We start from the raw sequence: 21,039 nt of genomic DNA, 5'->3' as shown, positions 1-21,039 counted from the left end.
AAAGAGTGAGAGGAAAGTTACGATGGAAACGAAACGGAAAATGCCCGACCGACGGGAGGGAAGTCCATGAGCAGGGGATAGGGACACATTTCTTTTAGCGCCTAGCGCCTCAAGCGCCTGCGGCCTGTTCAGCGACCGCTGTGGGGCTTCCCTCCCTTCCGTCCTCTAGGCTGCCGTCCGGTCGGGTGGGTGGCGGCGGCGGTGTTATCCGGGTGTCGATGGTCGGGTTTGTCCCCGATATCATGGAGATGTTTCTTCCCGGTCAAAAGAGCTCAAAGAAGGCCTTTGGATATCACCGGTCTTCGTCTACATAATACGATTTTGCGGCGCTGGCTGTGCAGGAGTGTCAAGCCACCAGAAGAAACTCGAGTTCGTGACCTCAACACCTCCTTTCCCTTGCAGACGACCAGAACGGATCACAGCATTGCAGTCCAGTGCCATGCAGCGGCTCGTGTACGCAGCAAGCAGGTATTTACATGCAATATAGCCAGCCACTTTTGCCCTGCCTTTGCCCGGCTTTGCTCTGCCTGCGTGCTTGCTTACCGGCCTCGCCTGCTCGGACGGAGAAGTGCGCATGACACCCTCTCTCTTCTGCAATGCAGATTGCCTGATCTGCATAGCCGGTCCGCCTCTTATAGGTTGCTAGATATGTACAGTATGCGCAGGCAGGTTTTGTTGGAGGCCTCAGTTTTGTCGTCCATCATCCATCATCCATTGTTGATACTCAACACTGGACACTCAATACTCAACACCCGATACTGTATAGGTTAAGTTAACTCTCTAACCTACCTACCTATACGAAACGAAACAAACCAAAACAAAACAAGACCGGACAATCAAGTATCTACCTTCGACACTTCATGCCCTACCTCCTAGGCAGATCGCAAGGTTTACACTTCCCAGCAGAGGATATGCGCCTGACGTCGAGTTGGGTAGTTGACCCGATGCTGTGGTCAATGTTAAACCGAATGCTGTGTCTGTGTCTCTGTCTGTGTCATTGAACAGGCTCTCTTTTCCTGCTTACACCCCCGTTACACAGAAACCGTTGAACAACGTCGACATTAGCTGACTAGGTAGATACATAGCAACGTGGAGCATCGGCGGGAGTGAGGAAGAATACAAGGCACAACAGCCAGCAAGTAGTCGGAGCTTGGAAAGGTTGTTTGAAGCAGGTCGGCGGCTGAAGATAGTGATTTTCCTGAGGTACGTGTTACTCGAAAGTCGAAACTCTTGAGGGTGTGTACACTACTACTACCAGCCATAGCATGGGCTGAGGGAGGGTTTGGGTTTGTGGCCTATTGATGATTGGGGGTACTTCGCGCGGATTTTCCGACGTTGGGAATTTTTGCGACGAAAGGGAGATTCGGAAATGTCTATGCCTATTTAGGCTTAAGATTCCGTTTACGTGGGTACAAACAACCCATGTGGCCACGTGGCGTAGCGGCTCCCCACGTAGGCTGTAAACCGCAAGGTCATCCGTTCGATTCTGGTCGAGGGCAACCTTTCGGGGTTTTCCTCAGCTCTATGGGAGAGCTGTCCGGGTACGTCCTGGGCACTCTCCCATGGTGAGTCCAGCGTATTTTCTCCCCCAGCGAGCATATTTATCCCTAGCGAACATACTTATCTCCAGCGTTCCTTCCCTAGTATATCTATACACAGCGATGGGTTTTTCCAAGCGGTTTTCCCAGCGTTTTTTTTTTCTTTTCTTTTTCTTCTTCCTCTTCCCCCCGCGCTGTTGATCCTCGGTGCGTTGCGGGTTGAGGAGTGTGCCAGGTTGAGTGTAGTTCATACAGGAGGGCAGTCGGTATTGGTGACACTACATTGCAGAAGTATGCCCGAACGGGAAATATTTCACCGAGGTGTAAGTGAGTGACCGACGTTCTCCGTTTGAGTGTAAGGCCGAAGGACAACATAACATGGAATCAATGGCCAGGGTCAAATATAGGGAAGACAACACCATTGAAGACTTTTCGTGTGTTCTAGTACACTTCTATCACCATCACCGTTTAGACACACCCCGTTCACAAGACCGCCGCAATCTCCAACAAACTACCATGCAACCCTCCCTTTTCGCCAACCTCCTTGAACGTCTTCAACGCCTCCCCAACAGCCGACTCGGCGCCAACAACCCTAACCACCGCAACCGCGCAAAGCAACACCCTCGCACAAGCCGCAAACACATGCTGATCGCTCGTCCACCCCAACGGCCCATCATTGTTCTCCCGAACCAGTCTAACCAGGTACTTCAGCCCTTCCTCCGTCCACTTACTCAGCTTGGCGAACGCAGGCCCGGACGTGATTTCAGAAGACGTGGCGGAAGCAGCACGAGAAATGAGCTCCCGCTGCCAGCGTCTAGTCTCCCTGACCTCGTCTATAAACAGATTCTGCTCCTCAGTGGCAAACAGCGAGTCATCGAACTGCAAAGCGGTCAGGAGCTGCTCCGCCGCGGAGGTCAATTCCTCATCCTTTCCAGCAACCGGGGAAGAGTTCCCGGTCGTGAGACGGAACACCAAGTGATCTTGGAATTCCTCCTCGCCGAACAACGTCTCGGACATCCAGACCGCCAGACGATCAGCCGCTGAGGGAGGAACCATCTGCTGTCCGACAACGGGCGCGGCAGCAGCGGAGGCCAGATCGCGGACCTCGTCGTCGTCGTCGATCAGGGCGTCGTAGAGCGCCGAGAGCGCAGGGAGGAAAGCTGGGGACCAGCTGCTTGTTGCGGGCACGAAGCCGGTGAAGAAGGAGGTCAAAGAGGAGGCGGCCGCGTAGCGCGTGTCGAAGGTGTTGTCGATGTCGAGCGCGTCGGCGATCATGGCGCCCCAGACTCGAACGCGCTGCGCCATTTGGCTGTCGATCTCGCCGCCGGTGGTGGCAGCGCTGCGAAGGGCGAGGGCGGCCATGAGGGAGCCGCTGGCTCGGATGATGGCGCAGGAGAGGTTGGGGTTGATCTCGCCTTGTTGGAGACCCTTCCAGGTTTGTTCGATGGTGGCCATGAAGGGGAGGCTGAGAAGCTCGGCTTGACGGCCTTGCTGGAGAAGGGAGTCGATGAGATCGCTGAGGTTGGTGATTGCGGCTGCCTTGATATCGGGGGTGGCAGCGGTGGTGGTGCAAACTTCGGCATAGAGGTTGGAGAAACCCTCGATGGCTTCGGGGGTGGTGATGGCCTTCCAGGCGGCAGGGACCATCTCGAGCATTCGGTGAGTGGTGTTGATGTCCTTGCTGAGGGTGTGCAGGAAGAGCGCCCGTAGGACCGTGGTGTCGGCAACTGCTGCAGCGTGGTAGACGCTGGCGATGACAGCTTCCGAATCTAGGAGTGCCGAGGATGGGTATTGCTTGGTCTTCTCCATCACCGTGGCTGAATCGGAACCCGGAGTGATGGCGATGAGTTCAAGGGCTGACTGGTTGACAATGGGATCGATGCTCGCCAGGATGTTGAAGATTTCCAGGTAGGCCGCCTTGACGATGGGGCATGTCTTGAAGTTGTCACTCTCATCTGCTAATCTGCGGAGGAGAACCTTGAGCTTAGATGTGTCTTCGGAAAAGTCAGCGCCCAAGCTGGTCTTGCGCTCCAGAACGAATCTTGTCAGCAGGAGGACACCATGGATACGGTTGGCGCGATCCTCAGACTCCTCGAGGAGCCGCTGAATCTCTGCGACCCAGTCACCCTGAAGGAGGAAGGAGCAGAGCGTCCTGGCGGCAATTTCTCTGACGTGCCAGAGGTGGCTATCGAGGTAGCCTTCAATATGACCTTGGAGTTCGGCGCGGTAAGACTCAGGGGGACCAGCACGACGGATGATGTCCAATGCCGGGAAAACGGCCTCCGCCGCGGCTGTCTTTGCATCCTCACCAAGAGCCTTGTTGGCAGACTCTAGGAGCCCCAGAATGACACCTGGAAGCGTTGGGTACTTGTTGTAAGAGATGCGGACGGAGACACCGTCCCAACCCGACTCAATGATGGCCTTGCTCTCACCCGTTCCAAGCAAGCAATCGATCAGACTCCTCAGCAACAGGAGACCGCAGTTGCGAATGGCCCATCTGTATTTCGTTAGCATTCGATACATGAGCTAGTCTTTCACTGCGACTTACACTTCAGACTTCAGGTTGTTTGCAGCCAGCTGCAAAGTCCTAGCCAGGTAAGCCTCGGCCTTCTTGCTCAACAACGAGCTCTTGAAAATTTCTCTAAGCGAGTTCAGAGCATGTACTTGTGGCAAGTTCGATCCATCGGTTTCCGCCTGCGTGACCGGCTTCTTGCCAATCTCCTCGAGTTCACTGAAAACCTCGTTGAACGAGGGTGACTCGGCGTTGGCTGTCAGGATACCGGCAACAAGAGACGGAATACCCGCAGAGCGACGGGTGGTGGAGGCCTGGCTCATGATGCAGTTGATTGTGCCCTTTCAGGAGTTAGCGTGAAGAACCTAAGAGCCGTGATCATTCCCAAAAACATACCTTGTACCATTCGCGAAGCAAAGTGTTGGACCCAGCAGTCTCGGGGAAGACAATGGGGAGGTTTTGCGTAAGCTGGCAACATGTCGTAAAAGTAAGAGATACCGTAGAGAAAGCACCACGATGTCTCAAGCTGGAAAGCTGCTCAAACGTCAAGTAGCCGGTATCTTGGAAAACGGCCAAAGGAGGGAACGGCACTCCTGGGCCTGGAGTGAGACGCAACGTCTGGAGCATCAGTCGCAACAGGTTGCTCGACTCGTGAACTGCGCGGAAGCTGTAGCTCAACAGGTCTTTAGTGTCCAAACCCTCAATTTCCTCCATTTCCTCGGGCAAGTGGCCTTCCGGAGAATCATCGCACAGCACATGTCTGACTGCTAGCCAAATACGCTTGGCACAGTCGAAGACGCGCTGGTATAGTTGATGGATAGCTTCCAACTGTGTTTCGGAGAAGGTCTCCTTAGCCAGCACAGGCCAAGCATAGCTGATGGCGGCAAAGTCTGGATGCACGGGGTTCTCAATAGCAGCATGGCCCAGATCCTTCTCTGCCTTTGCAACCTTGTCTTCAAGACCACCGATGATTTTGGAGATGTGAGCAATCTGGAGATCTGCACCATCCAACCATCGGCACAGAAGTCCCTGAGAACGAGCAGCGCCGTCACCATGATCAGCACGGCCGGTTCTGTCTGCCAAAGCCCGGGCTTTTAGGCAAAAGTCTTGCAGAACCTCGAGTTGGGTCTTGCTGTTGAGATTGGGCTGTGCCGGAGACTTGATGATATCTTGAGAGAACAGACCCAGAAGGTTAGAGGCGGAGTCTCTGACATCGTCAAAGGGGTCCAAGAGAAGATCCAGAAGGAGGCGGATCCAAGTGAAATCCGAGGATATTGACTTGGAAACGTCCTCATCAACCGCATCATCCGTGGCACCGGCGTGCTTTCCAACCTTCAAAGCCAGAAGTGCCGCTCTCATAGCTGTAATGTGACGTTGGTAGGACGCCGTGGGCAAAAGTTCACCCTTCAGAAACTCAAGATACCAAGAGAAGAATGCTTCGTGGCGGTCAAGTACCTCCTTCGCCTCGGCGGGATTCTTCAACAAGTTCTCGGGAGCGGGCTTCTTCTTGGATGATGTTGTGTCCTTGTCCGCAGCTGCCTGGTTTTGCTTGTTGGCTGCTTGGGTAAGACTCCTTTGAGCGACAGAGATGACGTTCTTGACCCGGCGGATCAGGTTCTTGGTATAGCCGAGGACCTCATTGCGCAATTTGGCGTCAAAGTCGGCATGAAAAGCGGCGAGATGTTTCCTGAGTAGGTCGAACGCTATCCGGGAGAAGGGCTTCGTAGTGGCCTGGGATGAGACCAGCAAGGAGAAAGCGCTGGATCTGACGGAAAGGGAAGGGTGGGTGAGGAAGCTTTCGAGGACGGTGTCCCGAAGAATGACTTTGCTTGAAGACTGAGAAGCGTCGACATCATTGCTGGGTTCTTCCACCAGACCGAATCGCTTGCCGGTCTCGAGTGTCGCCAACTGGAGCAAAAGAGTTAAATCGGTCAGATCCTGTGTGGATCCGACGGGGATCTCGCTGCGGTTGAACGCCTCAAGCAGCTTTAGAGACTCGACCTTGTCAGTCTTGAAGATGGGGACCAGGACGTAGTTCTTGATGTCCTCCAAGACTGCTGGTCTTTGGGCCACAGCCTCCTGTAGCCAAGTCTTCCAGACCTCGACAGTGAACTTTTCGCTCTCTTGGGCAGCAGCTTGGCTAGTCAAGCCCTTGAAAATGTGCACAAGGCATTTGCCAGCATGAGGGCAAACGTAGGGAAGCTCCATCCACGAGAACAACTCAAAGACAAAAGACTTCCACAACGAGAGATGCGGTAGATCGGCCACAGAAGCGTCGACCTCACGATACTTGCGAGCAACATCGTCGAGAGACAGAACCTTTTTGTTCAAGAAGTGGTCCAGACACTGCAGACCGGACTTGGTCAGTTGCATGGCAGACTTGCGAGTGACAATCTCCACGATGGTCCTGAGAATGTGTTCCTTCACTGCCTTCCCTGTCTCAGGGTTGGAATTGATGGTCGCCGAAGCCACAAGGACATCGAGAATCAGTCTCAGGGCACGATGAGGGTCGTGTTCATACCACTCAAGGTAGAAATGGAACAGCTTCGTTGAGACGGGCTCGGTGAAGGCCCATTCCTTCAGCTTCTCGTCCTTGGCCTTGGCACATTGCTGAACAAAACTGCAGAGCCTGACCACATCGTGGCCGTTGCCGTGATACTGGCGAGACTCGGAGGCGTTGCTGAACAGCTTGGCAAACACTGCTTGTGCGATGCTAACATGGGTGTTAGTGATTAGCTATATATGTACATGGTTGAGAGTTTCTCACAAAGAAGGACTGGAAAACGAAGATGAAAGAAAAAAGACTTACACTGGGAGCGACTCTGTGGGTTGTGACAACAGCCACTTGGTGATGGTGTTGGCATTCTCAAACACTTCGGGGCCCAGGCCGGCTAGCAGGGCTTCCGTGTCAGTAGTGCTGCTGCCGGGGGCATTTCGCTGGACTTGATTTGACTCCATCCCCGCAGTCCAATAGGGAAGTTATGATTGAAGGACTGAGTTTAGACGTGCATCCAATATGCAGGAACGAGGCTTGCAGAGATGATGACTGATGAAAAGAGGCAATGAAGAAGGAGCGTAGAGTGGTAAAGTTGCCGTCAATGAATCCCCAAAATGATATTGATCGCCTGAAGTTACTGTATCTTGTGTATTAAATCCACCTCTCTGTTGGGCAACTCAGGCATGACAAGAGCGACGGGTGTGAAATTTTGGGGACCTACAAAGAAAGGCCTGTAGCATCACCCACTGTGTGTTTACACCCCTTGTGCATATTCTGGGGTGAACCCACTCCGGCGACCGTGCTCATTTTGAGTCTGGAGTTGCCTGCCGCCCTGCCAAGAGATACCCTTGCACTGTACTGAATTACAAAGCTCGTGAAAGATTCAAAAGGGAAGTCCTGAGCAACCTGGAATGGGAACATGGAGGAGCCATCATATATTTCAAATGCCCACGATGTACTGCAGTTCTTTGTCAAGGTCATTTGTGTAAATGCTTCCGTTGACTTCCACTTCGACATGTTGACATGCCCCCAAAGCCAAGCCTAAGAGTCCGGCAGTAGGTGGTCTGTGCACTATGTGAGTCATGTGACTTTGGGCCTGGAGCTACAAAACTGGGCTTTCTGCAGGGAACCCTTGTACGTTAGTGTTGGAGGTGTCCCGTGTCACGTGCGGCCAGCCATGGCTCCCTTCTCCCTTCACTGGCCATGGCCCCACCGCACAGGGACCTCCCTTGCCCTACTTTTAGACCTCCAGACTTTACACACAGTCTGACCTCTACTCTACTCAATACATCACCATCATCATTGATTCGTTCGTTGTCGTTCAGCCTATTCACAGTTAGCCTCTTTTCTCTCTTCAACCTACCTCTACTTCCAGTACTTGGTGACCACCCAAAGATTCGCCAAGCGCGCGCAAAAGCTGGCAATTTCCAGGTATCTGCGTGGCCAAGATGTAGAAGTGGATAAAAATAACGCCAGCCGATTCGCCAAATGACGGTCTTGGCAAAAATGATACATTTGCACCGTTAAAGGGATGGTGGACAATACCGGATCTTTGCATGAAGCATCACCCTTCATCACCGGCTTGTTCCCTTTCGTTGTTTGAATGAACGCACGATCTGATTTTGATTGATTCTGGCTTCTTTGTTTTGTTGTCTGCATAACGCAAGAACTACACCACATTTGACGCACATCCACGACACCACGTCGACGCATCAAAACCACCCCTTTCCATTAAGCCCGACCTACTTCCATTAAACCCCGTCTGGTTCCGACAATACCAGACAAGAACAGACATCCTCCTATCCCCTTTCGGTTGATCACGACAACCCTATTACATTGTACAACCTTCGGTCAATTAGTAGCTATTAGGTAGTTGGTGCTGGCAATTTCAATTTGCGGCCCGATTAGGCACATCGGATGAAAGCCCGATACTCCGGTACCGAAACCCTAAATAAGAGACGAAAGACGGGATCATCGTCGGGACGGCGTCTTGGCATCCCTTCGGTTGACGTAACACGATCCAGGGTTACGGAGGCAAAGTACCTTTTCTGTTCATTCAAGATTTTGGCCATTGTCGAACAGCAGTTTGGCCTGGACAGATCAACCCCCGACAACGAATACCCGCGAACATCAACCCCATTGTTTGCCACCCTTCAGTGCATCGAAGCGCTATAATTACAGGGCCCCTTTAGTGCCCACAATACCCACCCAAAACGTTTTCACTTCTTTCCTTTGTCTTCATCATCTCAGAACATTCCAGCTGGACTGGAAGCCATCGGAGATCTTTCACTTACTCCTATCACGATATTGATTGTAGCCTCGCTGTCGCCATCGTTGTCGGGCCCTACTGCAGTTCCATTATCTATACCAACGCTAGTAGAAATATCCCCTGCTGGTGTGCCGGCAAGAATTTCCCCAGTGGGCTCCCCGGTTACTATTCCAGGAACCTTCAGCCAAGAAACCTCCCCGTTGGACTCCCCGGAAACTGAAACTGTCCCTGCTGACGTTCCCTTGCCATCTGGCGGTTCAAGTACAGTATACGGATCCGAGCCTAGTTCCCCATTACACACAATAATTCTCTAATCGGATTACCCCCGAGACGAAGACGGAGAGCGATCATAGCTCACCTAATCTTTCCAACGTTCGCTGGACGGATAACCGATAAAATCGATGATTATATTAAGGAGATTGAGTTACAGCTGGCCTTGGCTAACGTTGAGGAGAAAGTATAGAACGCAGTTTTTAAAATACAATTCTATATTAATTTGAGGGGAGATGCAAAGAGCTGGTGGGATGCCGAACTCGGTGATGCGGAGAAGTCGGGGAAGACGGCCATCATCCAAGCAGCCAGAGCGAAATGGAGAACTGCTACAACGGACAGCAACTTAATCTCGGATATTTTGCAAATCAGGAGGAGATTTGAAGAGTCGGTTAATAAATACTTGAGGAGAGCAGAGAAGCTGTTCGTGCGTGTGCAGTCGCAAGAACTTCGGTCGGTGGCAGCAAGCGCAGTGATGAATGGTATGGTGAGAGAGGATTAGAGAGTGGTGGGAATAGACAAAGCGCTCTGGCAGAGACTTGAAGACAGGCTGTTGGCCTTGGGAAAGGTCACTCTGACGAACTCGGGTACGAAAGAGTTCAATACCTCCTTTGCGGAGATCAAGAAGGCGATGAGGTCCTTGGGAGCGGAGGTGGGAGCATACGAGGATTCGGATATGGAGGACGGAGAGAGCTCGGTAAAGCTCAAAAATCTTACGAAGCTATTGAAGCAGTTTCCCAACCTAGCGGCTGGAACTCCCTTGCACACTCCCATGATCATAGCCCATAATGCCAACTTCCAGAATCCCGGACAACAAGGTGGTTACAGCAACCAAGGCAACAATGGTTTTGGCGGAGGCTTTGGGAACAACAATAGATACACCAATAACGGCTATGGCAACAACTCCGGCAACGGTTATGGCAACACCGGGAACGGCAGTTACAACAACTCTGGCGGCAACGGTTACAACAACGCTGGGAACAATGGTTACAACAACAACTCCGCCAGCTATAACAATGGTCAGTCCCGCCCCCTTCCTGAGATTTCTGAGTCCTGGGACCCCCGGAAGTATGGACTGTGGCCGGGCAGAACATATTTGTGTAACAACTGCGGGGAACCTCACGGTGACCACATAGATAAACACTACCCCCATCCAAGGGTTGAAGAATGGGTCAGGTTGGCGAACCGTCGAAAGAGACTGGCGCTGATGGCAGAAGAAGAAGCAGCTCGCAATTCCCAACAACAACAACAACAGAACCAGCAGGCTCAAAACCATCAACAACAGAACCTCAGTCAGCAAAACAACCGGGAAACGGAAATACCGGGAAACCACCAAAGAGCGATGCATGTGATGACAAGTTGGAGAATGAACTTTGAAAATCGAGGGAGTTGGCAATGCTGGCTCCGGGACAACAGGACAACTTCAAGGCGGAAGTGATGGAGGCAGCTGCGGAGGTGAAGAGCTCAGAGGAGGTTGTGGAGGAGGTTTCAGATGTAGAGGCGGAGGAGGCAAGTATCAAAGTGGTAGAGGTTTTGGACGCCTTGGAGAGTATCATTATGCTCTACAATCATCTGGACAGTGCTGGGCTGGTGGAAAAGTCGGCTGAAGTGCCTTCCAACATTGAACTTCCTGAGGTGGTGGGAAAAGCTTCGGTTTGATGGAGCAGCAGGCTCAGTCCGATCAAGCCTATCATTATGAGCCGGCCAAAGAGCCGGAGAACATCATCTCTTTACTATAGAAATGCGGAATATTTTTGAGGATGGCGCGAGTTAACCCTTCATCTATAGAATATGCCAAGACCATTCCCCGCTGCTGTAATAAGAAAGGAAAAGTGACGTTCTCTGTTGTCTCCAAAGCACTACGTACGACAACAACCAACTACAGTTTGAGACTGGAGAGAGTTCCGCCATCTTTATCAGCAAGAAACTTTTTACCAAAGACTTCGACATTGGCGACGATCGGCGAAACATTAATTTGGGGGATTTTTCTTGATTTTTTAGTGTAGCACTACGGGGTTATTAGGAGCAGAGCAGTTCAGTTAGGGAGGAGCGGATCAGCTGGTTTCTCCGTCACAGGCCAAAGACTGACGGCCAGGGCAACCGCCTCCCGGAGATAAAAGGACCAGATCTCCTCCCAAGAGTAGAGGGAGAGAGGCAGGCAACTTAGACCAGACATCACTCCGACTTACAGAATACACTTGAGCTTCGCCCCAAACTTGAGCTGCCTCGTTGAGTATACTTCGTGACCCCCTCTCTTTGGAAAAACTAACCTCCAGGTCCGCTCCTCACTGAAGTGAGAAGGTCTTAGGGGTGAAGCTTTACTTCCCCCTACCTTCCTCCTAGTAGTTAATGGCTACGGTGTAGAAATTTTACTCGGACATTCTGGCAAGACTGACATGACCTCTGGATCTGCTCCCTTCTTCAAATTCTTTGTGGTGGGCTGCTTCTCTTTTGATAGTGTGGTTTTCCTCCATTTCAACATCAAAAGCAATCGAATCTTACTTTACAACCGTTCTGAAGGAAATTAAAGAAAACCGAGATCCTTCGAGGATCGTCAAACTAGATTTTGAAAGCCGTTCGAGGAAGAATTCCTTACTATAAGCCGCGACCCCCACCGAGTTTGTCCTGCGGACAGCGAAGATTGAGAATTCTGGGGACGAGACAACGACAAAGAGGCATCGCAATACGCTAGCGAAGAACATCGTTACCGCCAATGCCCTATGGACCTCCGATGCGTATAGACAAGATTGGCCGGGCCAAATTATCGATCAAGTAAGAACATACATAGTTGATCACGGCGCTTTAGCGCTGCGGGTTTCGGGAGCACAGATATTTGGAAAGGCATGCTTGAAGAGTGCGAAAATCGAACTTGGGATGAAAGACGCGGGAAGACGGCACGACCCGCCTCCCGAAAAATCAAGTTGCGATGAAAAGGAACCCCGGAATAGACCCCGAGATCCTATCCCATCTTCTGCTTCGGAGGTACTTCGTGTAACCCCAGGGTTATGTATGGGGGACCAGAAAACTAAGGGGAATATCTTCGAAATCTGGAAATCCCCGCAAAATCGCGTATTGGCAGCCGAAACCATGGACAACATAGACGAATGGTGGGAACAATGCGGCATAACGATCGGGGAGTGGGCAGACAGCGAAGAAAAGTAGAGCTAGTCAAAAGACTTTACTACACCTAGAAGGATTATTTTGCTCTATCGCTGAAAGATTGGACAAAAACAGAAATTGTTGAGCACGCGGTTAACTTGGTAGAGAATTCGAAACTATAGACATTCCGCCCGATCCGTTATTCCAAGGATGCAAGGTCATTCGCACAGAAAATATTTCCGTCAATGGAGGAAGCGGAGATGATCTTTCATGGCGATTCCCCCTATGCAGCCAACACTTTGCACCCACCAAAGCCTAACGCGAAGACGAAAGGGGAGAGAAGAACAGTCCACGATTTCCGCCCCGTTAACGCCAACACCATTAAGTCGGCTTACCCGTGTCACGACATGGAGGCTAGTGCCGATGATTTGCTGGTTGGAAAAATGGCAGTAATGTCAACGACAGATGCGAAGAATGGGTACTGGGCGGTGGGAGTGAGAGAAGGACATCAATGGACAACAGGCGTGAGAACGCCGTGCGGAATGAGGTACTTGGAGAGAGAAGTTTGCCGAGGATTGGGAGCAGAGACATTGGGCTTGAACGTGGTGCGAAATAGCGAGTGGAAGATGCTTATTGGATAGGTAGAGACCATCATAATATTAATACTTGCGCCATCCCGCTCCTTCCTCATACTATGTAGTGACTTTACACCTTCGATATGAAATCGGGTTGCTCCTTCCTCGATATGATATCGGGCTGCTCTTTCCTCGACATGATATCGGGCTACCCTTTCCTCGACATGATAATGCCTTCAGTACATCCCGTCGTTTTCTCCTCGCGATGGACGTGAAGTTTTTCGTCGGTCTCTCGTTCACCCTTCCGCCCTCCTCGGCACCTGCGACACCAGACTGCCCGAACTCCTCTACCTTCGCTCTCATCGCCCACTATGCCTAGAGGCACCACTACGCAGGTGCCCGAGGATAGGAACGCTCCTCCGTTAGAGCCAGGGCCTGAAGCAAAGATAAGGACCCTTTTGATGCAGGAACCCGCGCCAGAGGTTCCCAACTCCTATGTACAGACGCAGCAGCCGACCCCTAGCCAGACCGATGAAGAGCTACTCAACTCTCTTGTATTTGCTGCCGTCAACGTCGACGCCTCAGAACGGGTCAGATCATGGTTTTATAAAGTGTATCTTGCACCTAAGGACCAGTGGGAAAGAGTGACAGCCTTTCCTATAGTACCTGCTCCCGGTCTCAGTGACGTATTACAATCAGCGGTCCCACCTACAATAGACTTTTTTAAGTCCCTCCCGACACTTCCGAACGATGCCCTGGTTTGGGGTATATACGCCCTTGTTTTCGAAAAGGAGGACCAATTGCCCAAATTGTATATCGGTTCGGGCACGGAAAGTAAGATCGGACTCCGGGACCGCTTTAGGGACTACAACAGAGGAGACTTCACAGACTTACCAAGTAAATGTCTGAAGAAAGGGTGGACTGAAAAACACCGCGGCCTTCTATGTTGGTCGTCTATCCCCCCTGAGATTGATATTCCTTTACAGCGTCTCAGGTTCCTGGCAATCGAAGCCACACTTGCTTTCGCTTTCTCGGTCGTCCGTAACCGTCCTCAGAAAACTGATGACGTTTGGTCCGAGATTGTCCCTTGGCCACAGGCCACATTCCCGTGGGCGCCATTGTGCACCCACTCCGCTTTCTGGGAGGTACCAAGGGGTATCGACAAGATTAACATAACTTCAGAGGAACTCGAAGAACGTAAGGCGATGCAGGCACAGAGGAAGTATTGTCTGACTTGCCATAGGAACTTCACAACACCACAGGGTCTCAACCAGCATATGGAGAGTCAAACACATTTTGATAATGTACAGAGGGAGGTATACAAAAAGCAGTTTGGCAAGTGGCCGGAAGATGAAGTTGAGAATGATGTCGTGGAGGTCGACGACAGCTTTTGGCTTTATTGTCCGACTTGCCATAAGAACTTCAAAACAGAAGCGACTCTCGACAGGCATATGGGGTGTCAAACACATATTGATAACGTACGGAGGGAGGTGTACAAAGAGCAGTTTGGCAAGTGGCCGGAACATAAAGATGAGAAGGATGTCGTGGAGGTCGACGACCGCTCCTCCCGCGATTACAACAACAGCGACTCTCTTAAGGAAACCCGGAGACAACGAGCGGAAGCGAAACCAACAAATCTGTTTCATTGTCCGACTTGCAATAAGGACTTCAAAACACAAAAGACTCTCAACAGCCATTTGGGGAATCAAACACATATTGATAAGGAACGGATCAAGAACGGTGACGCCCCCTCGAAGGACCAAGTTCAACGGGCGAAGAATATTGCTGCCAAGATGTTTTCCTGTAAGGATTGCAACCCATATTATTTCTACGGGTCACACGAGGATCTGCTCCGCCACTTTACCAGAAAGAAGCACCTGGAGAGAATCAGGCCACTGAAGGAGCAAGGTGAAGTGAGCCTGGAGGAGCACCTGGCCCTGGACAAGCTGAAGGAGAGCCAACAGCTCAAGGAGCAAACCCAGATTCTAGTTAGAATTCCTGGTGAGGGCATAGTGGGCTTGGAGGAGGCGGTTGGGCGTAAGGATGGCATGTTGATGATGTTGTAAGTGAGATCTACCTCTGAAATTATAAGACACCTATGCTAACTATTTCACAGGCGCAACAAAAAGCAGTTTCGCAAGTTTGCGGGAGTTGAGAAGGATGTCGTGGAGGTCGACGACCGCTCCTCCATCAAGCCCCGTCTGTTGTTCCCGCCGAAGCCCAAAGAGGCCGAAATACCTAACTTAGACGAAGAGGCTCCTACCGATGATGAGGATAACGTTCTGCTGTTCCCGCCGGATGCCGAGATACCGGATTCGGACGCTCCTACCGATGATGAGTTAGCACCAGCTTTACCGCTAGCTATAGTACGCACCACAAGAGCTGGTACAAAGAGAGCCAGCGAGACACTATCGGTCGGAGCCGGTCCAGCTAAGCGAACTAGGACTTGATCACTGTTGGTGCTGTGGATCTCATGGATTCAAGGGTCGTCATCGGTTTTTAAACGCTTGCAAGGCTTTCCATAGGGGCTTGATGCTCCAGGGCGACAGGTCGATGCGATGCTCGATCTTGAGAGATAAGGCGGCGGTGTGGCAGGTCAAGGGAAGTCCGACGGGGTTGAAGCTGAGTGCTATGGTTGCGGACTTGGCTGTTGAGAAGGGACTTACGTCGGCGGCCGGGGCCGCGGTTTTTTGGTGTGTTTGGCGTGTTTGGTGTGGTTGATGTGGTTGGTGTGGTCTGGTGATAAGTTTCTCACGCTAAAGTCAGACGCACCAGAACGAACCAGAGCGAACTAGAGCGAACTAGAACGAACTAGAGTGAACTATGGGAAAATACTTATAAACGCACCTTAAATCAACCGAGATTGACCTACTCCTCCACTCTCTGTCGGTCAATAAGTGTGTAAGAGTAATTTGAGTCTCCTTCCCGCTATCAACACGGCACTTTACATATGGTCCGTGCACTGAACCTAAGAGTCGCACGGGCCAATAAATTTTTTTTATCGGGGCCAAGACAGGCGTCCAAGTTGCGCGTGAGCCGGAGCCAATTCGAGATTCCATCCGTCTCCGTCCAGGTCCTGCACTTCAACATCCCGTCCCGCCCACCCGTCCGTCACTCCTCCGAAGATACGATAGCTTGCCGACGGCACCACCCACCCACCCTTCCCTCCGACTACCCGTCACCACTCTCGCGCGCAGCAGTCCGTGGTTCTATCTGCTCCGTCTTTCCCACTGTTTAACGATCCGATAACCCCTCGGACCCCTCCACTTCCGTCACAATGTCCGGCCTCTGGAACACCCTCACCGGAGGCAACAAGAAGCAGCAACAGCAGCAAGAGCCCGCCGCGCCCGCCCCCAGCGCAACCCAGACAACCACCACCACCACCGCTCCCTCATATCCCTCGCCCTTCGATGCTAGCCAACCTCAAGGCGTCGAGGCCTTCCTCGGCAGCTCCTCCTTCGCCGACCCCACACAACTACACCCCCTCGCCGGCCTCAACAAGGAAACACTAGACTACATCTCGCTCGAGGACACCCCGCTGCCCGATGCCGCCGGCGCCTCAGTTCTGCCCTCGCGCGGCTTCACCGACGACCTCTGCTACGGAACCGGCATCACCTACCTGACGGCCCTCACTCTCGGAGGCGTATGGGGTTTGAACGAGGGTCTCAAGAGATCGGTTGGCCAGCCGCCCAAGCTGCGCCTCAACTCCGTCCTTAATGCTGTCACCCGTCGCGGTCCCTACCTCGGCAACTCGGCCGGTGTCGTCGCCATCTGCTACAACCTAATCAACGCCAGCATTGGTTACGTGAGGGGCAAGCACGATGCCGCCAACACAATCCTGGCCGGCGCTCTTAGTGGTATGCTCTTTAAGAGCACCAGGGGTCTGAAGCCCATGATGATCTCGGGTGGTATTGTTGCGACGATAGCCGGTGCTTGGGCAGTATGTTACCATGTTTCTTGGGGATTTTGGACGGAAAGACCCCTCGCTAACTCTGTTATGTCTCTAGATCACCAGGAGGACGCTCTTCCCCTCCCCCCAGACCAACGAGGTTGACTGAAGCGGCGACGAAGAATGAAACAAAAAACATCTTCTTTTCCCTTCATCACACGACTCTCTGGCCATCGTTGCTCCGCTCCCAACAAAAGAGCGCATAGCTAGCCAGCCTTCTCTATTACTTTAATCTTCGGAGAGCCGACAGAAAAAAAACCAGAGTCTTTCTCACCAGCACGGAAGACACTGCCAAGAATATGTGTGTGTGCCGGTCAGTGTGTCTGTGTGTGTGTCCTTTGCTAAATACAGAGCAAAAAGGACAGGCGCTCGGACTGGTGGATGTGTACGAACAAGAGAGAGGGGAGAAAAAAACAAAGAAACACTGGGCTGGGCCGGGGCTTTAAAAGGCAGGAAATGGAAAGGGGGGCAGGGCAAGGGGGTGTGCATAGTGGTGCATAGCGCAAGGGTTAGTCTCATCTCTCTCTCCTCCCCATGTGTGGAAAATTGTATGTATTATAGCGGATCGTATGGACATAGAGCGCAATCGCCCCGGTTGGGCATATGGGGCATTGCGGCAGGCTTCATTCAAACTTTGAATCGGTTGCGGGTTGTACATGGCTGTTGGCTCCGGGTTCTATGATGAGGGGGTTAAGTAATGTCTGGTGTAGGATGTATTGAGCATGTAACGCTGCCGCAAGTTACTATCAAGAATGACTGCAAGCAGGTCTGAGTTCAAAAGTGAAAGTGGTGAAGGGACAGGACTGCGAATGAACACCACTCTCTCAGGGAAAGGTCCATCTCGGACCAATACAATGTTCGCCGCAAGACTAAAAGCGTACATTGTTCCCTGAGTGTTCTCCATGCGAGTGTCTGGTTTGAGAACAATAGGTGAGCGCCTCTCAACACACGCAAGTTGAGAGACCAGGGGCAAGACACGCCGGGAACTACGATCCTTTGATAGTCGGCGGACTGAGCTACTAGTCTCAGCAACCATGACACCTTGCTTCTGGATGCTTAGTCCATCTGCATATCCCGTTCTAGGTTCCATTAAAGTAGGAGACTGATAAAGCGCATTCTCCAATCCATTATGTTATTCATGACAAGAGCAACTACCGCATCATCGGGCTGCATTATTACAGTTCCTAGAGTGGGATACTGTTGTGGAAGTAGAAAGGCGAGCCCAATGGGGTTATATGTGACGTACCATATTTTTTTACCCCTAACTTCATAGAAAGCTAGCTCCCTTGAAAATATCCAAAGAACAGCATATCAATAAAACACCTCTCACAACGAACGAAGACGATATAAGTGTTCAGTTTAATCGGGTCGGGATAGGGCAGTGCATTCGGATACAACACAAATCATCAGGAAATGAAGCTGTTTCTGTTATGTTGCTTTTGGGCCCGAATCGAAGGAATGAGCAGTGTTTTTGATAAATCCCCTTTCTGCCTGGGTGTAGCCTTATGTTTTGCAGACACCAAAAAGAGCCTCCACGATCTTGTCGCCATGTGGACGTGGAGTGTCTTGTGTCGTGCCTCCCGCTTTAGGCGAATTGAGGGAGCCTCATTTTGCCCCTGCCGTCCGGCAAGTATCTTCTAGGTCATCAAGAAGGCAGGCGAAGGGTACCTATATAAATCGGATGATTAACTGCGCTTCCCGCTTACTTTGACATACTTTCTACTTCAATTCAAACCCGACTGTTTTCCGTACTGCGTTCGCTGCACATATCAGAAGAAAGAAGCACCATTACGGCCACGACCAGGACCACGAATCTACAAAACCGAAAGCAACCAGAGCGATCAGGATTGATAGAAGCAGAGTCAACATGTGCTGCTGTATTCCCTGTTGGCCGTTTGCCGACGTCGATTTCGAGCGCGAACCGGTGAACCGGTATGGCGACAAGTATCACTACGTGTTCAACGAGAGCACGAGGGCCTGGGAGCTCCGCGATGTGGTAAGTTTGTTTGCTTTCCTTGTTTCAATATTTCCACCCAAGTCTCTGGGAGCAGTAGCAGTTCAGGTACCTCCAAGGGTAAGTACCCTCGGGTTCAAGCCAGCGGCCACGAGCGCACAGGACATCGAGAGGACTCGAAGACTTGTTTAAGGAAGGAGCGTTTGTTGGGAGGACAACGACCACGAGGACTCAACGACAGATCCAAACATCTTCGCCACAACGCGGGGCTGCAAGTCTCCCATATTTTGCCGTGGTCCCTTCACTCCCGCTCTGTTTCTGCGTTCCCCAGGCAACAGCGGATCACCTTCCATTCACTTACCACTTCCACGGATCCCCCCTCTGAAAATTACCCAACGTCGGGCGGGTTCTTCAGCAGAGGATCACACCCTGAAGCAAACCACAAGGCACAACCGAGATCAATATCAGAGAGACTGCAATCTTGAAATCTGGCCGCCGTGGTGTTGGTGAAGGTTCTACCACGACTCGAAGGCAAGAAGTGGAGGCGGTCAACGAGGACCTTTTTGACCCCCGCCGCACACTTAAACCCATTGCACCTTCCCTTATCTTCTTCGGGCCCTCCTTCCTCACGCACCCTTTACCAAACAACCCTCTCCACTCAAGCAGGACAGCCGCCCAAGCCGGAAGTCCACCTTGAGAAACCAACTTTGCGTCCCAAACCACCATGGGCGCGCATCCGGACAAGGACAACTTGAAATCTCCAAAGAGGGTTTCTTTCCAAGGCCTCGAGAAGGACGTCCAGCCACTCCCCCTCAAGTCCGCCCTGCGCAAGCGTCAATCGTTTCAGGAAGAGTCACCTGCCCAGGAAGAGCACTCCAGTCCTGAGCACTACCCCGCCTTTCCGCCTGCCGACACGGGAGTTTCAACTTCCTCTCAACACCTTTTCACCCACCACACAGGCCCGGGAGGAATCCAAGCCGACCAGAAGGCAGCTCAATATCATCCCTCCTTCATCCCCGCGCCACCTTATCAACAACTTCAACCGTGGCAACTCGGCTACAACCAGCAAACCGCCCAGTGCCAGACCGTGATCCCTTACCTCCCAACAACTTACCAAGTCAACATGTCTCAGTACGCCCTCGCTCCGGCCAATACTGGCGTCCACTTCCAACCCCAGGTTGGCGACACCTCTACCGGCCCCGAGCTTCATTACTATACCCCGCGCCACGATGGACAGCTTGGCCTTCAGGTGCCTGTCCAGCAGGCCGCTCAGTATATGGTCAGTGCGACTTATTCTCCATACACAAGCATCCCGCAGCCCGTAGTCGGGATGCAGTACCCGCAGCATTACCAGGTGCCGTACCAGGTTCCGTACGAGAGCCAGTGCCAGCAATACCAGGTGCCATACCAGGTGCCCTACCAGGGCCAGCACCAAATGCAGTACCAGGCCGGACCCTATCATACTTGGGACCAGCAACAGATGCAATACTTTGCAAGTGTAGCGTTTGATTTGCGTTTTCCACTTGTTTCTTGCTTCCTCACTGCCAGTAGTTCAAGTGAACTATTGGCTTCTCGAACCCTGACTGCTTGCTGCTTCCAACACTTCCCCACTGACAAACGCGCTTTCAAGAGTCGAATATTTGCTAACTCGTCACAGGCTACCGGAATGCCCGTTCCGATGCAGCAGGTTCCCGCCGCCGCTCCGCCCGGCTACATTGTTCAGCAGCCGGTTCAACAGCAGCCGGTCATGCAGCCGGTCCTGGTCCAGGCCCAGCCTGTCCCCGGCCAGCCCATGATGATGGCTCAGCCTCAGCCTGCCTACGCCCCGGGCGCGACCGTGATCGTTGCAGGTAATGCTCCTGTTGCCCCTATGCCTGCGGCCCCCGGTGCCATTCATCCCGAACCTGCTCTCGGTATCGGCCTCACTGCCAGTGAGATTGCCGCGAATAACGAGCAAATCGCTTATGAGAACAACATGGATGAGGCACAGGATTTTAAGCCCGCCGACGATGACCCCTCGCGCATGTACCGCTGCCGTGAGGTCGACGGAAACTGGACCCTGCGCAACAGGTTCACAATCGACAACCTTGGCGACTGCCGCTGGTACATGACCGACGATGGCGTCTTCTATGCCGTCCGCATGCAGTCCTAAGTCGATGGAGGAAAGGAGACGGGGTTTTCTGTAAGTTGCCCCGCGTGTATTCGTTGGGGTTTGATACTAATGTTTGTAGACACCATCACCATTCATCATTGGCGAGGTTCGGCGTTTTTCGGTTTCGGTCATTGGCGCTTGGGTTTGCGCCCCTTTGCTTTCAGATTCTGGGTTTCCCTTTCATTTTGCGATCAATCGGCTCAAACGGTTTGCCTTCAGTTGGA

The 21,039-nt window shown here is 52.2% G+C and overlaps 8 protein-coding genes across 8 annotated transcripts; 7 read left to right on the top strand and 1 right to left on the bottom strand.

Annotated features, from left to right (window-relative positions):
* Nucleotides 1-1,947: 1,947 nt before the first annotated feature.
* On the bottom strand, nt 1,948-7,136 carry B0H65DRAFT_269977 (putative death-receptor fusion protein-domain-containing protein). The gene is made up of 4 exons (XM_062822742.1): nt 6,860-7,136; nt 4,447-6,763; nt 4,087-4,391; nt 1,948-4,035 (listed from the first exon to the last, which is right to left on the bottom strand). The coding sequence occupies exons 1-4, from the start codon at nt 7,006-7,008 to the stop codon at nt 2,022-2,024; spliced, it is 4,785 nt and encodes a 1,594-aa protein (XP_062679713.1). The 5' UTR covers nt 7,009-7,136; the 3' UTR covers nt 1,948-2,021.
* A 2,581-nt stretch (nt 7,137-9,717) lies between these two features.
* Nucleotides 9,718-10,745, top strand: B0H65DRAFT_551193 (uncharacterized protein; the record flags this gene model as incomplete). Its single annotated transcript, XM_062829793.1, has 3 exons — nt 9,718-10,154; nt 10,245-10,434; nt 10,503-10,745. 3 exons carry the CDS (start codon nt 9,718-9,720, stop codon nt 10,743-10,745), a joined length of 870 nt encoding a protein of 289 aa, XP_062679712.1.
* A 1,421-nt stretch (nt 10,746-12,166) lies between these two features.
* Nucleotides 12,167-12,857, top strand: B0H65DRAFT_498750 (uncharacterized protein). The gene has a single exon (XM_062827817.1). The coding sequence runs from the start codon at nt 12,431-12,433 to the stop codon at nt 12,824-12,826; it is 396 nt and encodes a 131-aa protein (XP_062679711.1). The 5' UTR covers nt 12,167-12,430; the 3' UTR covers nt 12,827-12,857.
* Nucleotides 12,858-13,434: 577 nt separating this feature from the next.
* B0H65DRAFT_578631 (uncharacterized protein) lies at nt 13,435-14,007 on the top strand (the record flags this gene model as incomplete). Its single annotated transcript, XM_062830738.1, has 1 exon — nt 13,435-14,007. A coding segment is annotated over one exon (573 nt), but the record flags the coding sequence as incomplete, so codon positions are not given.
* Nucleotides 14,008-14,039: 32 nt separating this feature from the next.
* B0H65DRAFT_473397 (uncharacterized protein) lies at nt 14,040-15,660 on the top strand. Its single transcript, XM_062827205.1, has 2 exons — nt 14,040-14,822; nt 14,877-15,660. The coding sequence occupies exons 1-2, from the start codon at nt 14,212-14,214 to the stop codon at nt 15,208-15,210; spliced, it is 945 nt and encodes a 314-aa protein (XP_062679709.1). The 5' UTR covers nt 14,040-14,211; the 3' UTR covers nt 15,211-15,660.
* Nucleotides 15,661-15,928: 268 nt separating this feature from the next.
* B0H65DRAFT_269853 (mitochondrial import inner membrane translocase subunit tim23) lies at nt 15,929-17,131 on the top strand. The gene is made up of 3 exons (XM_062822740.1): nt 15,929-16,700; nt 16,768-17,010; nt 17,070-17,131. The coding sequence occupies exons 1-2, from the start codon at nt 16,038-16,040 to the stop codon at nt 16,816-16,818; spliced, it is 714 nt and encodes a 237-aa protein (XP_062679708.1). The 5' UTR covers nt 15,929-16,037; the 3' UTR covers nt 16,819-17,010; nt 17,070-17,131.
* Nucleotides 17,132-17,960: 829 nt separating this feature from the next.
* B0H65DRAFT_269859 (uncharacterized protein) lies at nt 17,961-18,394 on the top strand. The gene has a single exon (XM_062822741.1). It carries the CDS (start codon nt 18,123-18,125, stop codon nt 18,348-18,350), a length of 228 nt encoding a protein of 75 aa, XP_062679707.1. The 5' UTR covers nt 17,961-18,122; the 3' UTR covers nt 18,351-18,394.
* On the top strand, nt 18,395-20,815 carry B0H65DRAFT_578621 (uncharacterized protein; the record flags this gene model as incomplete). Its single annotated transcript, XM_062830736.1, has 3 exons — nt 18,395-18,705; nt 19,430-19,942; nt 20,321-20,815. Exons 1-3 carry the CDS (start codon nt 18,577-18,579, stop codon nt 20,813-20,815), a joined length of 1,137 nt encoding a protein of 378 aa, XP_062679706.1. The 5' UTR covers nt 18,395-18,576.
* Nucleotides 20,816-21,039: the final 224 nt, after the last annotated feature.

The sequence above is a fragment of the Neurospora tetraspora genome, assembly GCF_033439725.1.
Source record: "Neurospora tetraspora strain CBS 560.94 chromosome Unknown B0H65scaffold_6, whole genome shotgun sequence".
NCBI classification, from domain to species: domain Eukaryota; kingdom Fungi; phylum Ascomycota; class Sordariomycetes; order Sordariales; family Sordariaceae; genus Neurospora; species Neurospora tetraspora.
The sequence above is the reverse complement of the archived record's forward strand: the minus strand, read 5'-3'. Positions and strand labels throughout refer to the sequence as shown.

Bases quoted from the DNA above. Each gene is read 5' to 3' on its own strand.
- B0H65DRAFT_269977 (XM_062822742.1), bottom strand. From the start codon at position 7,008: ATGGAGTCAAATCAAGTCCAGCGAAATGCCCCCGGCAGCAGCACTACT. The intron at 4,392-4,446 runs GTATGTTTTTGG...AACTCCTGAAAG, and splicing joins TGCTTCGCGAATGGTACAAG to GGCACAATCAACTGCATCAT. The intron at 4,036-4,086 runs GTAAGTCGCAGT...AACGAAATACAG, and splicing joins AACAACCTGAAGTCTGAAGT to ATGGGCCATTCGCAACTGCG.
- B0H65DRAFT_269853 (XM_062822740.1), top strand. From the start codon at position 16,038: ATGTCCGGCCTCTGGAACACCCTCACCGGAGGCAACAAGAAGCAGCAA. The intron at 16,701-16,767 runs GTATGTTACCAT...TTATGTCTCTAG, and splicing joins CGATAGCCGGTGCTTGGGCA to ATCACCAGGAGGACGCTCTT.
- B0H65DRAFT_473397 (XM_062827205.1), top strand. From the start codon at position 14,212: ATGGGGTGTCAAACACATATTGATAACGTACGGAGGGAGGTGTACAAA. The intron at 14,823-14,876 runs GTAAGTGAGATC...ACTATTTCACAG, and splicing joins GATGGCATGTTGATGATGTT to GCGCAACAAAAAGCAGTTTC.
- B0H65DRAFT_498750 (XM_062827817.1), top strand. From the start codon at position 12,431: ATGGAGGAAGCGGAGATGATCTTTCATGGCGATTCCCCCTATGCAGCC.
- B0H65DRAFT_269859 (XM_062822741.1), top strand. From the start codon at position 18,123: ATGAAGCTGTTTCTGTTATGTTGCTTTTGGGCCCGAATCGAAGGAATG.